This window comes from Sciurus carolinensis, chromosome 5, assembly GCF_902686445.1.
Source record: "Sciurus carolinensis chromosome 5, mSciCar1.2, whole genome shotgun sequence".
NCBI classification, from domain to species: Eukaryota; Metazoa; Chordata; class Mammalia; order Rodentia; family Sciuridae; genus Sciurus; species Sciurus carolinensis.
This window is the reverse complement of record NC_062217.1, coordinates 45,676,424-45,689,796: the sequence shown is the minus strand read 5'-3', so window position 1 is coordinate 45,689,796 and position 13,373 is coordinate 45,676,424. Positions and strand designations below refer to the sequence as shown.

General features: G+C 33.4%; 1 protein-coding gene across 1 annotated transcript in view; it reads left to right on the top strand.

Moving 5' to 3' along the window:
* Dnajc15 (DnaJ heat shock protein family (Hsp40) member C15) overlaps positions 1-10,421 on the top strand; it is a 53,153-nt gene extending 42,732 nt beyond the window's left edge. Inside the window, exons 5-6 of the mRNA XM_047552943.1 lie at positions 2,025-2,095; positions 10,178-10,421. Of these exons, the coding sequence (XP_047408899.1) occupies positions 2,025-2,095; positions 10,178-10,248 (142 nt within the window). The 3' untranslated portion in view covers positions 10,249-10,421. The remainder of the gene's footprint in view (positions 1-2,024; positions 2,096-10,177) is intronic.
* Positions 10,422-13,373: the final 2,952 nt, after the last annotated feature.

Sequence of the window (13,373 nt, the reverse complement as noted above, 5' to 3'; positions counted from 1 at the left end):
CTGTGGGCAAATGAGAATATTTTCCTCATCCTCAAAGCTCACCACTAAGAGTCTGATAATTATTATCTTAAAGACAGACTGTTTTGAATTGCCATACTTGTGCACATAAATTTTCCTTTCTATTGTTTTTTAACTTTAATCTAGTTTGGTGATTGACAGATCTGAATGTATATAAATACTTTATGGTATGGCCTCTCAAGTTGCTGGGATTACAGGCATGTGTCACCACACCCCATGCCTAGCATATTTTTATTTCTTAGTAATTGTCAGTTGAACAATATAGTGTTTATAGCCATGGTACAATGTCTACTGGTTACTTTCTCAAAATTCAGTATTCTTTGAAATCAAGCAATATCTGTTTGTCTCTCTGGGATGTACCAACAAGCCAAAAAGTAAATTTGAAATGGTCCCCCAGAAGATTTCTGTAAATAGATGTAAGGAATATCCTTAAGTCCTTATATGAAAAGACTTACTCATTTTATGCATGAAAGAATATTTTATGTGAAATTTAGCCATTAATAGCATATTTTAACATGCTTGTCCATCTGCTATTTATTATCAGGAAGTTAGAGGTAGTAAGAAACTGCTAGAGACTCCTTAACAGAATCAAGAATAGACAGCTGATAGCACAGTGGGGGAGGCATTGTTCAAAATAGACTGAAGATCTTAAGCAGCATTCTAGGGCAATTTTGAAGAAGAGCAAGCCAACCTCTGCAGATCTTGAGATTTTTTTGCATTTAGTTGATACTGATGATAATGCTCTGAATCATTCAAGAAATGTTAAATTCGAATATTTATACTGTTTTAAAAGTATGAAATGTGTATTTTATAAGCATCTTTATATCCATAATACAACTACTATTTAAACACTGTGTGCTAGGTTTTTCTAATCTTTTTACTTATATTACCTAATTTATCTTTAATTTTGGAAGGCAAGTTTTATTATGTGCATTTTACATATGAGAAAATTATAACTCAGTGTAAGTGGGCAAGATAAATTTCATAGCTAATAAGTAGTTGGAATTAGGATTGTGAATTTGTATCTGGATAACTCTAAAAGTACATGCTTTTAGCCACCTTGGTGTGGTTCATCCGTACAAATTAAATTATTTTGAGCTTCACAACTATCCTATACTTTAAGTAAGCTATTATTGGCCCCATTTGAGACCCAGAGAAGTTAAGTAGCTTAAATAAGATAGTATAGCTATTAAGTAGCAATAATAGGATTTTGTTGTTAGTGTTAATTTTTTTCCATGCCTAGAAATGTACTAATGAGAAACGTTTTCAATAATGGATAAATTAGGTTTTACTAAAATAATTTTAGGTTTATTTGACTTTCTCCTGTAACTTTATTTACAGTATTGGCTCTAATAGCAAGTTTTCCCTACAGGTTTCTCGCAGAACTAAATGAACTATGAAATAAAAGCAGTTTTGAGATCCTCTGTTGAAAGATAATAAAAGCTATTACAGATCACACACTTTGTGCCAGGCACTGTTTTAGCACTATGTAGGCATGAATTCATTTAATTTTTACAGTTGCTTTGTGAGGAATATGTTGTTACTAGTCTTATTTTCAATGAGAAAACTGAGCACAAACGTATTCCTTTGGGCTATTTTCAGAAGTCTTCTTTGAAACTGAACACAAAAATTTGACCAAGAAAATTCAGCATTTTGGCTGTGGAATCCAGATACCTTGTCCTCCACACAATGTATGATGCCTTCCTGAAAAATAAATTTAAGAGTATAGTCCGCATACTATGACTCTCCTAATCCCTAGTCAATATGTGTTTAATTTTTTTAACTGAGAATAAGGACTGACATTACAAAGGACTGAAGAAAAACTTGTGGGATTGAGTCAGTGATTTATTTTGGTTTGTGTAATTAAGTGAAAAGCTGTAATTTTGTATTTGTCCACAAGATGGTGAAATTCTCATTAGTTTTTAATTTTCTGAAATTTATATAAATCATTAATTTATAATCTGCATTTGGCATTATTTATTATGAACACTTTAATTCCTTTATAGTCCATCTGCTGGCAAGGCCAAGATTAGAATGGCTCATAGGAGAATCATGATTTTGAATCACCCAGACAAAGGTAGGTAGGATTTCCATTTGTCATAATTTGTGGATCAGAATGTGCCGTGAATTCCTTTCAGTTTAGTCAAACTCATTACAAATGACATATACTTGAGTTAGAAGTTTTTGTGCCACATGTATTGAGATTATCCTGATAAAGACTTTTAGTGTGTCATTGACTTCCAGTAGTGGATTCATATGATCAACTTTTAAGACCTTCCTTACTGGCATTTACAAACGAGTACCTGAACCTGGTTGATACTTCACCATTTTGATCAAGAAAGAAAACATGAGTTGTGAACTCTGAGGGAATAAACTGATTCGGGCACTGTGCCTTATATTTATTAAATCTTACACAAAACACAAGATTTAGAGGATTTCTTATACATCACTGAATAAAATATATTATAGAAGATTCTGAATTTTTAAATTTTATTCTGGAATGCTCTGAGGCTGAGCCATTTGTTTTTAACTGGCCAGGTTTTTAATGTAAATTTATCTTACAGAAAGACAATTATTATAACTTTAACTACACTACAGCTGCTTGATAGTTAAAGCCCATATGTTCATTACTGTTTCTGCTTTAAAATAACAGATGGTAGAAAGTTGCACTGTATTTCAGAAGTCAAAGGGTGGAGGGGAAGAGTGAAGGGTTTCTTGTATTTACAGACTTTCAGTTTTGTAATTATTTAGAAAAAAAATAAAAAACAAATTTTGGATTCCTACTCATTGTGACACCAAAATAAGGCATTCTTTTTCAGCTTTCTCCACTTAATTACTTACTATAAAAATTCTTTTCACTGAACATCATTTCTGCTGGTTTTTGCACTTGTTGTTCTTTAGTGTGAATAAATAAGAGTGTAAACTTTGAAAAGAGGTTTTGCTTAAAATTTTTAAACAGCTTCAACAGTTACTGAAAGATCCACTCAACTAATTTACTTTGCTTTGTGTGGTTTCAGAGTAATTGAGAAAGAAGTGTGTTTAAGTGCCTCCTTGAAGCCCTCTGTCTCCTAAATATCCTCTGTCCCTTCCAGGTCAAGTGAATGCCCTTGGCTCTGATTGATTGCTATAGGATCAAGCACTCATGTCTTTCAGCTGATTGACAAGTTGTTGATTGTGCCTCTTGGCAAGGAAGCAAGTTCTAAAATGTATCTGAGAGAACATGTGTCTGAGAGAACATGTATTTAGGAGCCAGTGGTGTTTAAAGAATTATTTGATTTTTTTTTCTGAGATAGTGTATTTATTAGAGGTGGCATTGTTGACTCTGGAGTACATACTGATATCCTCTTGTCTGACCCTGCGTGGGTAGCTGGGTATGGTGAATGGTCCTACAGGCAGGAAGCCAGCATTTGTCTCTAGCTTCGTCTTCCAGCTAGCATTATGACCTTGAACACTCTCTTAACCTCTCCAAATGTGAGTTTTATTACCTATAAAATAAAGTCCTTTTTGTTTGCATGATTTAATGTAATAATCTTTATAGCTACTCAATTAATGAAGAACCTGTACCATATGTTTCTGTTGAGATCACATTTTTAATTTAAGAAAGACACTCAATCCTTCCAGGTTATTATACCCTCTAGGAATGTGTTGAGGGCTGGGGATATAGCTCAGTTGGTAGAGTGCTTGCCTCGCATGTACAAAGCCCTGGGTTCAATCCCTAGCACCGCAGGAAAAAAAAAAAAAAAAGAATGTGTTGACATTATGGATATTTTTTTCTGGGTAATTGTCCATTCATCCAAAATTTAAAATATTGGAGTTTCAGTGATTTCATGGACTTCCTAAATCCCATCCATATACTCAGGAACTCAAACTTTAGTGGAAATATACTGAATTGAGGGATATTGGACTCTAACTGTGTATGATGCAGTTGGAATGGTATGCTCATAAATCTGAAAATTGTCTTTTGAGGAGAAAGATTATTTTGTTTTGAATGGGAAGAAGATAACAGATTTTAAGCAAAAACGTGTCACTGCCCTTGGATAGAGAAAGCCTAGGAGTACTAGGGGGAAAACAAGAATGGGCAACTCTTAATTTTGCCCCCTTTTAATAATTATTCACCATTTTTGCTTTGCCGGGTCACCACTAAGTCTTACAGGTAGTTAAATCCTTTACCCAGTGCTTCTGAAATTTAAAAAAGTATTTCTCCATCCCATCCTCAATAACTTTTCGGTTGGTTTTGCTACCAGCTGGTAGAATAAATTTGGAACTTCGAATGTGTGATCAACTATAATTTGTTACACATTTCATTATCAGGTTGCACAAAGAATGTGACACCAGAAAATTAAGTGTGGGAAATGGCTGAAAATAAATTCTTTGCAACTAGTTTTAAATGAGCATTCAGATGTGTTTTGGTAAAAAGTACAATTTTTGTTTTAACTTAGATAAAAAATTAGATTGCTACTTTCCTTACATTGCCAAAGAAAGAGGTTAGTTGTTATAAAAATCAATGATTTAATATTAATGCCCAATGAGGGGAGGACAAAGTAGGTAAATTTGAAAAACTATAGAATCTTAAGAGATGTCTTACATGCTGATTAATCTAGTGCTACTCAAAGTATAGTTTTTCTATTGGGCCAGCCTGTAGTTTGTCACCCTATGTGCGACAAGTTAAAAACAAATCAAAAATAAACATTTAGAAACCTTTATAACAATTTGACATAGCTGTGATGTTCAGATGTGTGATATATGTGTTGATTCACTACAGATTGAAAATTAAAGGAAAAAAAGTACTTCTTCACCATAATTTGAGAGACACTGATCTAATCAATGCTGCCTCCTGAATCAGGCCTTTGTGCTCCATCATGGGGAAAATGGTCTGTTAGCTCTTTTTAAAGATTTAGTACAGGACTTCCTAGTCCACAAGGCAAGCCCACTTCACTGGTAGCAGCTCTGCCTAACAGAAAGATGTTTTTTATATTTAGATAAAATCTGCCTGCCTGCAGTGTAGAGATTCTCCGTCTTTTTCCATTTTTACCTTTTCCAGTAAATATTCAGTATTTTCATTCTTCAGTAGCACTTGAATCAAAATTAAATTTTGATTTAATATATTTTTGAATGGATTTTTTCCTCTAATTACTCTCATTGAGGAAGCCAATTTTCACATGAAAACCTAATAGAAATATACTATAGTTTTTTATAGTATATTACATTTTAAAGCTCATATCATAAATGTTTAGAAAAAGAAGAATGTGATCACCAGGAGTCAACATGGAATCACTAAGAAAAAGTGCCTAATTAGTTTGATTTTATTTTTTAGTAAATGTACTAGACTATTCTTTTTTCCAGGTGGCCCTTCATTTTAACATCCTAGATCTACTGAATCAGAAGGTCTCTGGTTGGAGCACAGCAAATTGTATTTTACCAAGCCCTCTTATGTGGACTAAATGTTTGAGAACTGGTGCTCTTGGAATTCCAACTGAGGTCCTAGAGTGTTTGTTGGGACAGGTTCTGTTCTCTAATCACTTTCTTAGTATTTTGAAATTTCCAGAAACTTGTCTTTGCTTATCAGAAGCTTCCTGCTTTTTTCAGAAACATTCTCTTGTTTCTTAGCATTCTGCCCTATTCTAGTTTAGATTTTAGTACCTAGAGGGAAAACTCAGCCATATGTCAGGCTCCATTTTCAAGCCTGCCTTTGACAATCCTAAACAATTAAATCTACAGCTTTAGCTAACTCTCGAGATTGTAAAAAATCCCTGCTCTTGAACAAGCCAGCCTTCCTGGGTTCTTGCTTTTAATCTCTTCCCCATACCAAAAATCAGCAAGAACCCTACTTCCCCAGTTTCTTCTTCTTCCCCAAATCCTTGAACCTTCGAGTCCTTATTTCCTTATTAGTTTTTTTATAGCACTAATAAATAAGTGAGGTGTGTGTGTGTGTGTGTGTGTGTGTGTGCGCGCGCGCACGCGCTCATGTGTGGTGGTTTTATTTTTTTTAATTTGGTCTGTTTTTTGGTTGTTCAGTGTGGGCATTGATCTCTGACAAGCTACTCCATGATCTGTTTCAAAAAATAGAAGTGAAGAAGGTCACTTTTGAAAGAATGTCACAAAGTAATTGCATAGATTATTTAGATGGCTAGTACAATAATTTTAGTGAGAAACAATGGCGACCTAGTTCAGGATGGAGAGAAGCAAGTGAATTTGAAATGTATTTTGGAAACAGAATCAACAGTTATTGCTGGTTGATTTGATATAGGAAATTTACTATTTCTCCTTGATTTCCAAATCAAAGAATTGGTTTGATGTGGAGCAGTTTACTAAAATAAGAATGATTTAGAGAGGGCAAATAGATTGTAAACAGGATTGGGAGAAAAATAAAGAATATCATCTTAATGTTAAATGAAATACACAGGAGAGAATCCAAGTGGAAATGGAAAGTAGGAAGTTGAATAAATGAGTCTATACTACAGATGTGGGGTCTAGACTTAGTAATTTGGGAGTCATCAACTTAAGATGGTGCTAAAACTATTCTTAAGAGGTCATGGAAAGTGAAGTATGTATAAGGAGGAAGAAAAGTAGGGGACCAGATGTAAGAAACCCGAACATTTATAGATCAAGTTAGAAAAGGAGTAATAAGCAAAGATAAAAAGAAAAATATATAAGTAAAAATTGGTACAAAAGAAGCAAAGACATTAATATTTTTAAGGAAACTAAATGATTAACTGCACTGAATGCTGCAGAAACATTTAGATGAGGATGGAGATGGTCCATGGTATTTACAACATAGGAAGACTTCAGAGACCTTTTAAAAAAGACAGTTTCAATTGGTAGTGGATTGAGAAGTTAAAAGGATGAAGTTGAGTTAATTTATATAGACAACTTTTTTGAAAAGTTTTACAAGGAAGGAGAGAAAGGGAGTAGATTGATTGTAGGAGAGAGATGAGGCATTAAGGGCAGAATGCTGTTTTTTCTTTTGCTTTTTATTTTTCAAATATAGAAGCTTATTGCATAATTTTGAGCAGGTTTGTGTCATTGGAAATGATCAACTATAGAGATTGATGATTTAGAAAAGCTCTTAATTCAACAGGGATAAACGTAATGTTCTTTTAAGTCTCAAAAGTCAATTGTATATAAATCAGGACAGACATTTGGCAGTTTCATGTGAAAAAGAGCCATGAGTGTATGTTGATATTTCAAAGCCTATAGCAATGTAAAAGCTGCTAAAAAGTTCAGGCAATCTTAATCTGCATTAAAGGATTCTAAAGACCAGATATTGGCACAATCTTCTGCACTTGTCCTTCTTTCATTCACTCAGTTAACATTTATTTACCCAACTGTATTGAGCGAGGAGGCAGTTACATCTCACTTAGAATTCTGTGTCTATTTCCGGATGCCAGATTTTGAATACCTCCAAAATAAGTTTTAAATAGAAGCAAGGATAGGTATTTTCTTGTTGCTGATCTCAGAGCCTATATTTTCATCATTTTACTGCTAAGTATGCTATTTGCAATATTTTTTGATAACTTTTTCACATCAAAGAAGTTCCCTTCTGTTTGTAATTATTGAAAAATTTTATTATAAATGTTTTGAATTTTTACATCTGTTGATATGATTAGTTGATATTTATCTTTTCATCTATTAATGTGATGAATTACATTGATTAATTTTTGAATGTTAAAGCCAATCTTTCATTTCTGATATAAACCTAACTTGGTCATGATATTTAGTCTGATTTAATAGTGAACATTTTGATTTTGAATCTGTGCTCGTGAGTGATATGCACCTGTGGTTTCCTTTTTTGTGCTCTCTTAATTGGGATTATCAAAGATACGCTAGCCACATAAAAAAGAGTTAAAATTTATTTTCCTTTTTGAAAAATTCACCAATATATTTCTGGCTAGGATTTTATTTGTGGGAAGGTTTTTAATTACATATTCAATTTCTTTCAAGTAGACAGGATGCTTTCAATTTCCCATTTATACTAGTATCCCTTTTGATAGATTATGTTTTTCCTGTAATTTATTTTTCGTTTAAATTTTTCAGTGCTCTGGCATGAAGTTGATTAGGGGTTTTTATATGTTTGTTTTTAGAGACTAACTTTTGACTTGTTGATTCTCTCTTGAATAATTCTCTTGGCTAATTTCTTTTGTGATATCTTCCTTGATACATTAATTATTTAGAAGTATATTAAATAATTTTCAAAATCAGGGTTCCCTAGATGTGTTTGTTATTGATTTCTAGCATAATTCCTAAATGAGCAGAACTATTCAGACTCTCTGTGGTAGAAGACATGTTTCTTCAATCTCTGGTGGAATAAAAAGCTTTGGTAAAATGCAATAAAAATGAATTTATGGGAAATGAAGTTTTATAGATAGATAGATAGATTATTATATATGTATATATCTTATTAGATTCTACCAAAAGATACTACTATATCAAAAGGCTATATTTTCTAAACACTCAGTTTCTGAACACACCTGGTTGTGATTCAGTAAGAGTGTAATTCAGTCCAAACTTTCTACCATACACATAAAGACTGTTGTCATTCTGTATTAAAGAGAATTCAGCATTATTCTGAATAAACTGTCATGCTTTTCTCTAACATTGTCATCAATAAATATAATATTTAATAAGATTTTCAGTCTTCTGTGCCTTTGATTTTTTTTTTCCAGCTACTAAATGAGCACATTATGGCCTGTGATTTAAATATCCAAAATGCATATCAATCAATTAGAGGTTATGTTTAAGTTTAGTTAATGTTTTAATATTTTTTGAGGACACACATGATTCCTGACATCTCCTTGATAACTCTAAAATTGCAATCAGCTTACCAAGATTGAAATTACCTATTCCAAGGTCATTTTCAGAGATAATCATGAAATCAACTTATTTCATAATCAAGTAGGTTATAAACTGCCTTTGTAATTCTTATCATACATTCAAGGACATTGTGTGTTATATTCTATAAGTGTTTTATAGCAATTCAGATCTTACTATGAAAATGTCAGTGGTATCCTCAAGGGCAAAAAGCTAAATATAGCTTCCTCCAGCATTGCCCTTTCTAATGCAGCCTCATGTTTGTTGATCTGCTTTCTCTGCTTTCTTTTTCCTTCATAAGGTGGTATCATATCAGTAAAAGGCCTGAATAAAATCAGAACAACTTACACCTACACTGCTAGATGTAATATTGTTTGTTATGTAAAGCCTACGGAGGCTTTACGATGTTTTCAACATCTATATAGATGGTTTGCACTTAAGGGGAGAATACAAAATAAAAACCAACAGACTAGTGAACTGTAATGTGATTGTTAGCTCACACATTAAGCAATGACAGTATTCAGGACTAAAAGTTAGAGTAAGATGTTTAAATAGCTTTAATGTGACAGTTTGGGGTTAGTATTTTTGTATGTCAAATAGGCACTGTTCGTGACTTATAATGATTCTACATTTGAAATTCACCTCAGTTTTCCTCTTGCTATTTGCATTAGAAACAATTCATTGCAAAGAACTCTGAAAAAGAACTGACTTAATTTTATTTTAGGATACTCTGAATCCAAGACTACTTCTCATATTCTACTAAGATCATTTCAGAGAACAAGGAGAATTTCTTTTAATATTTTTATTATCACTCACTTATTAGTTCATTCATCTGTATTAGCAAATATGATTTTTAGGCTGTGGATGTTGCCTTTTTCACATGTATTTAATTGTTCTGGAATCATAAGACTTGACAAGACTTTAAAAATATTCTTTGGATTGATTTACTTCTTTCTTAAAGGTAATGAATATTCACTGCTTTAAAAAAAAATCATGGGAAAAGTCTTTTTTCTTTTGTTTACCTAACCATCCACTTAAGTTTAGAAAATTCTCTGGTCAGGTGTATGATTGGTAGATGTCTGAACAGTGAATGTTTGAGTGATTTTCATATTATACCTGATCATAACTCTCATTGTTTTTCTCAGAAGTTTGTTTTTTGATTGTTGCACATCTGTATACTTCATTAAACAAGTTTAATTTGTGCTGTTTGATTTCTATGCATATAAAATAATCTGTCAAAGAATGTTTGGGGAGATATGAGAATTATAATTGAATGTTTTTTCTATATCAAGGATGATTAAAAATGTCAATAATGAAGTTTGTTTTAATCTAGTTATTTTTGTCTTCTCAGGTGGATCTCCTTACTTAGCAACCAAAATCAATGAAGCAAAAGACTTGCTAGAAGCAACCACCAAACATTAATTGGTATTCAAGAGCCATGCTGAAGGAAAAATAGGGGTCTTAAAACAATAGTCCTGCAAATTAATCTAAAATATGGTCTTGATTTTCATACACATATTGACCATAACCTTTTCTTCCATCCTTAAACTACATAATAATAAAAGAGTAATAGACTTGCTTTTTATTTTCTTAAAGGAATCCTGTGAATTCTGTAGCTAGTATTTAGCCTTATTATTTTCTTTGTAATATTCATACTTTTAAAGATTTTTTTTGTTATATCAGTCCTAAACTTCCTTCTCTTCCTTCACACACATACACACACACACATTTTCACACAAAATGTACAAAAGCACTACCATCATCTCAAGTGCAGTTGGAATTTGTGAGCAAGAGTAGAAGTGTACTTTCTGCTATTATTTGTACCTTCTTTGTCCCTTGATTCTTCAGAGAAATTTGAGACTCTGCCTAGGTAATGTGCTTTGAATTTTTTTTTTTCTTTTTTTTTTGCGGTGCTGGGGATTGAACCCAGGGCCTTGTGCTTGCAAGGCAAGCACTCTACCAACTAAGCTATATCCCCAGCCCACTTTGAGTATTTTGAGACCAACATTGGCTGCCACCTCATGGGGAAATGATCTGAAATGTAATGGAATTTACTAAGTGGTGATTTGTAAAGTAGTGGTTGGGACTTTTTAAAGAACTGTGCTCTCTCAGAGACCCTATAACTGAAGCATGAGAACTTGGAGAGCCACTAAAATGATTAAAGATTTATATAATGAGCCCTCTGAGGAACAACTGAAAAGAGCTGGGAGGAAACTGAAGAGTTTATATTTAATTATAATCTTCCTCTACTGTTTGTTTATTCAATTATTCATTCTACAAATATTTATTGACCGTCTCTGACGTGTAAGGCACTGTAGTGGGTCCTCTGAGAGTTACAACTATGAACCAGCCATGGATCCTGACCCAGAGGAACTTCTCTATAGAGAATTCTGGTAGAGAGGTGCAGATGATATGTTAATGAAGTTTAAAAGAAGAAAAGAATATTTTAAACTCAGTACATGGTGGGGAGGGGCTTTGTGGGATAAGTGGCATAGAACTGGGCATTTAAAGAGATAATAACACATTCCATGTGATTGGTAAGTCAGTATTGTTTCATCTGAGATTAGAATTAGCAGAAATAGATTTATTAGTTAGCTGCAATTAGAGTGAAGAGTTTCTCAAAAGCAAGGAATGGACCAAATAGTCATGAATGGCCAGCCCTGTAGTATTGAGAATTTGAGTCACTCCAGCATGAAATTGCCTTCATTCTCATTTTCCTGCTAAACATGTGCCCGAGAGTCAAATCTGGTTTTGAATACTGTCTTCCTAAGTGATCTAGGGCGGCTACTTAATTTGCAAGTCTATAACCCTCATTATAAAATAGAGAAAAAAAAATCCTAGTAAGTTGTTGTAGGGAATAAATATGTGTAAATCATTCAGTCACGTAGCAAACATCCAAAAACCAAACTTTTATTTCACTTCTTATTACTTTGATCTTTTAGAACACCTTGGATTAAAGTTTGAGGGTATGTTCTAATAATTGTTCATTTTACTCTTGAATCTTTAATTTGCTGAGGACACATTAGAGGTAGCTCATCTCTAGTCCATGCAATGTCAACTGAGGTTGGAGGAGACTTTGTGTGGCTGCAAATTGGAACTGGTTGTTGACTGGGTTCCTCTCTGCATAGGCTTCGCCACAGGACTGCTAGAGCCTGTCACACCATAGTAGTTATACTATAGATGATAGTTGTCCAAGAGAGAGGAAGTGGAAGCTGCCAAACTTGTCTTGAGTCAGGCATCCCTTCTGTCATATTCAGTTGGCCTGAAAGTTACATAGTCTGTCTAGACAAGAAAGAGGATAGAGAGGATGGTGAAAGAATCAGTGGTCATTTTTAATATGTAACCAGGGCATGTTTGAGAATTTTTTCCCTTAATCAAGTTGGGTAAGGCATTCTTTTAAAAATAAATTAGTCAGGTACAACTACTTGGAGTATAAGCCTAGAAAGTTTCAGACAATACAGCTACAATTTTAGGCAGATATTAATTCAGTAGTAACTCTCTAAATGGCAGTGTAGTTATAAATTGGATTTTGACCAGCTACCCACCCTCAATTCCTTATTATCTATAAAAAGCTTATTTGAATGGTTACCTAGCTTCAGCAAAGATTGCTTTTATATATCTGCTGTCACTGCATATTCTGCTTAATTACACTTTTTGTTGATACTGCAGTTTTTCTTTATTTTTACATCTTAGATGCAGTCTGAGGGAACAGGGAAGACCATTTAAAAAACAACAATTACTTGACAAAATGTAAGATGGACAGTTAAAGGGGAGAATAGAGGGCCACGTAGATTATAGTCAGTGAGGCCAATCTAGACCATGAAGTCAAAAATGGAAGTCAAAAATGGAAAGAAGTTTAGTAAGGAAAAAAGAGTGTTGAGTGTAGCAGACATTGTTTTATTTAGTCTACAAAGCATTTCCTTTATTTCCTTTGAAAGGCATTTTAGTCATTTAGGATATACTGAACATTTATGTCAGGCAGTAAAAACACAAAATGATTTCATTCTTAAAATGTTTAATGTGTTAAAACTAAACAAAAAAATATATTCTTAAACATAGGTAACTTTTTTGCCTCATACTTTTTAATTAACAAGAATTATTCAGAGTTGTGTTACTTATAATTACACAGCAGGACCATAAGAGAGAACATATTTTATCTGTGTGGAAAGCTTTTGGTTGTCATAGGGAACCTTGAACACAGAAAAGAACTTCCAATGACTTATCTTTAACATGTTTCACAATTAGCTTAAGATAGTTTAATAACACATTGTAAGAGAAGATAAATCAGCCAGACCCTTAAATATATATTTTTTTAAAAAATGTTTCTTTGACTCAACTGATTCAGGATGAGCTACAGAGACTTCAATGGAAGTCAAATATCCAAGTAGACTGGCTTATTTTTGCTCAATGGGAACCCTGCTATCCACAAGCACTCTGCACCTTGCCCGGCAGTTGTCTCTGGGACACAAATCTCTGACCACAAAGATGATTTGATGGGAGTGAGTAAGTGTGTTACATCATCCCTAGGATAGAAACACAAAGATCCC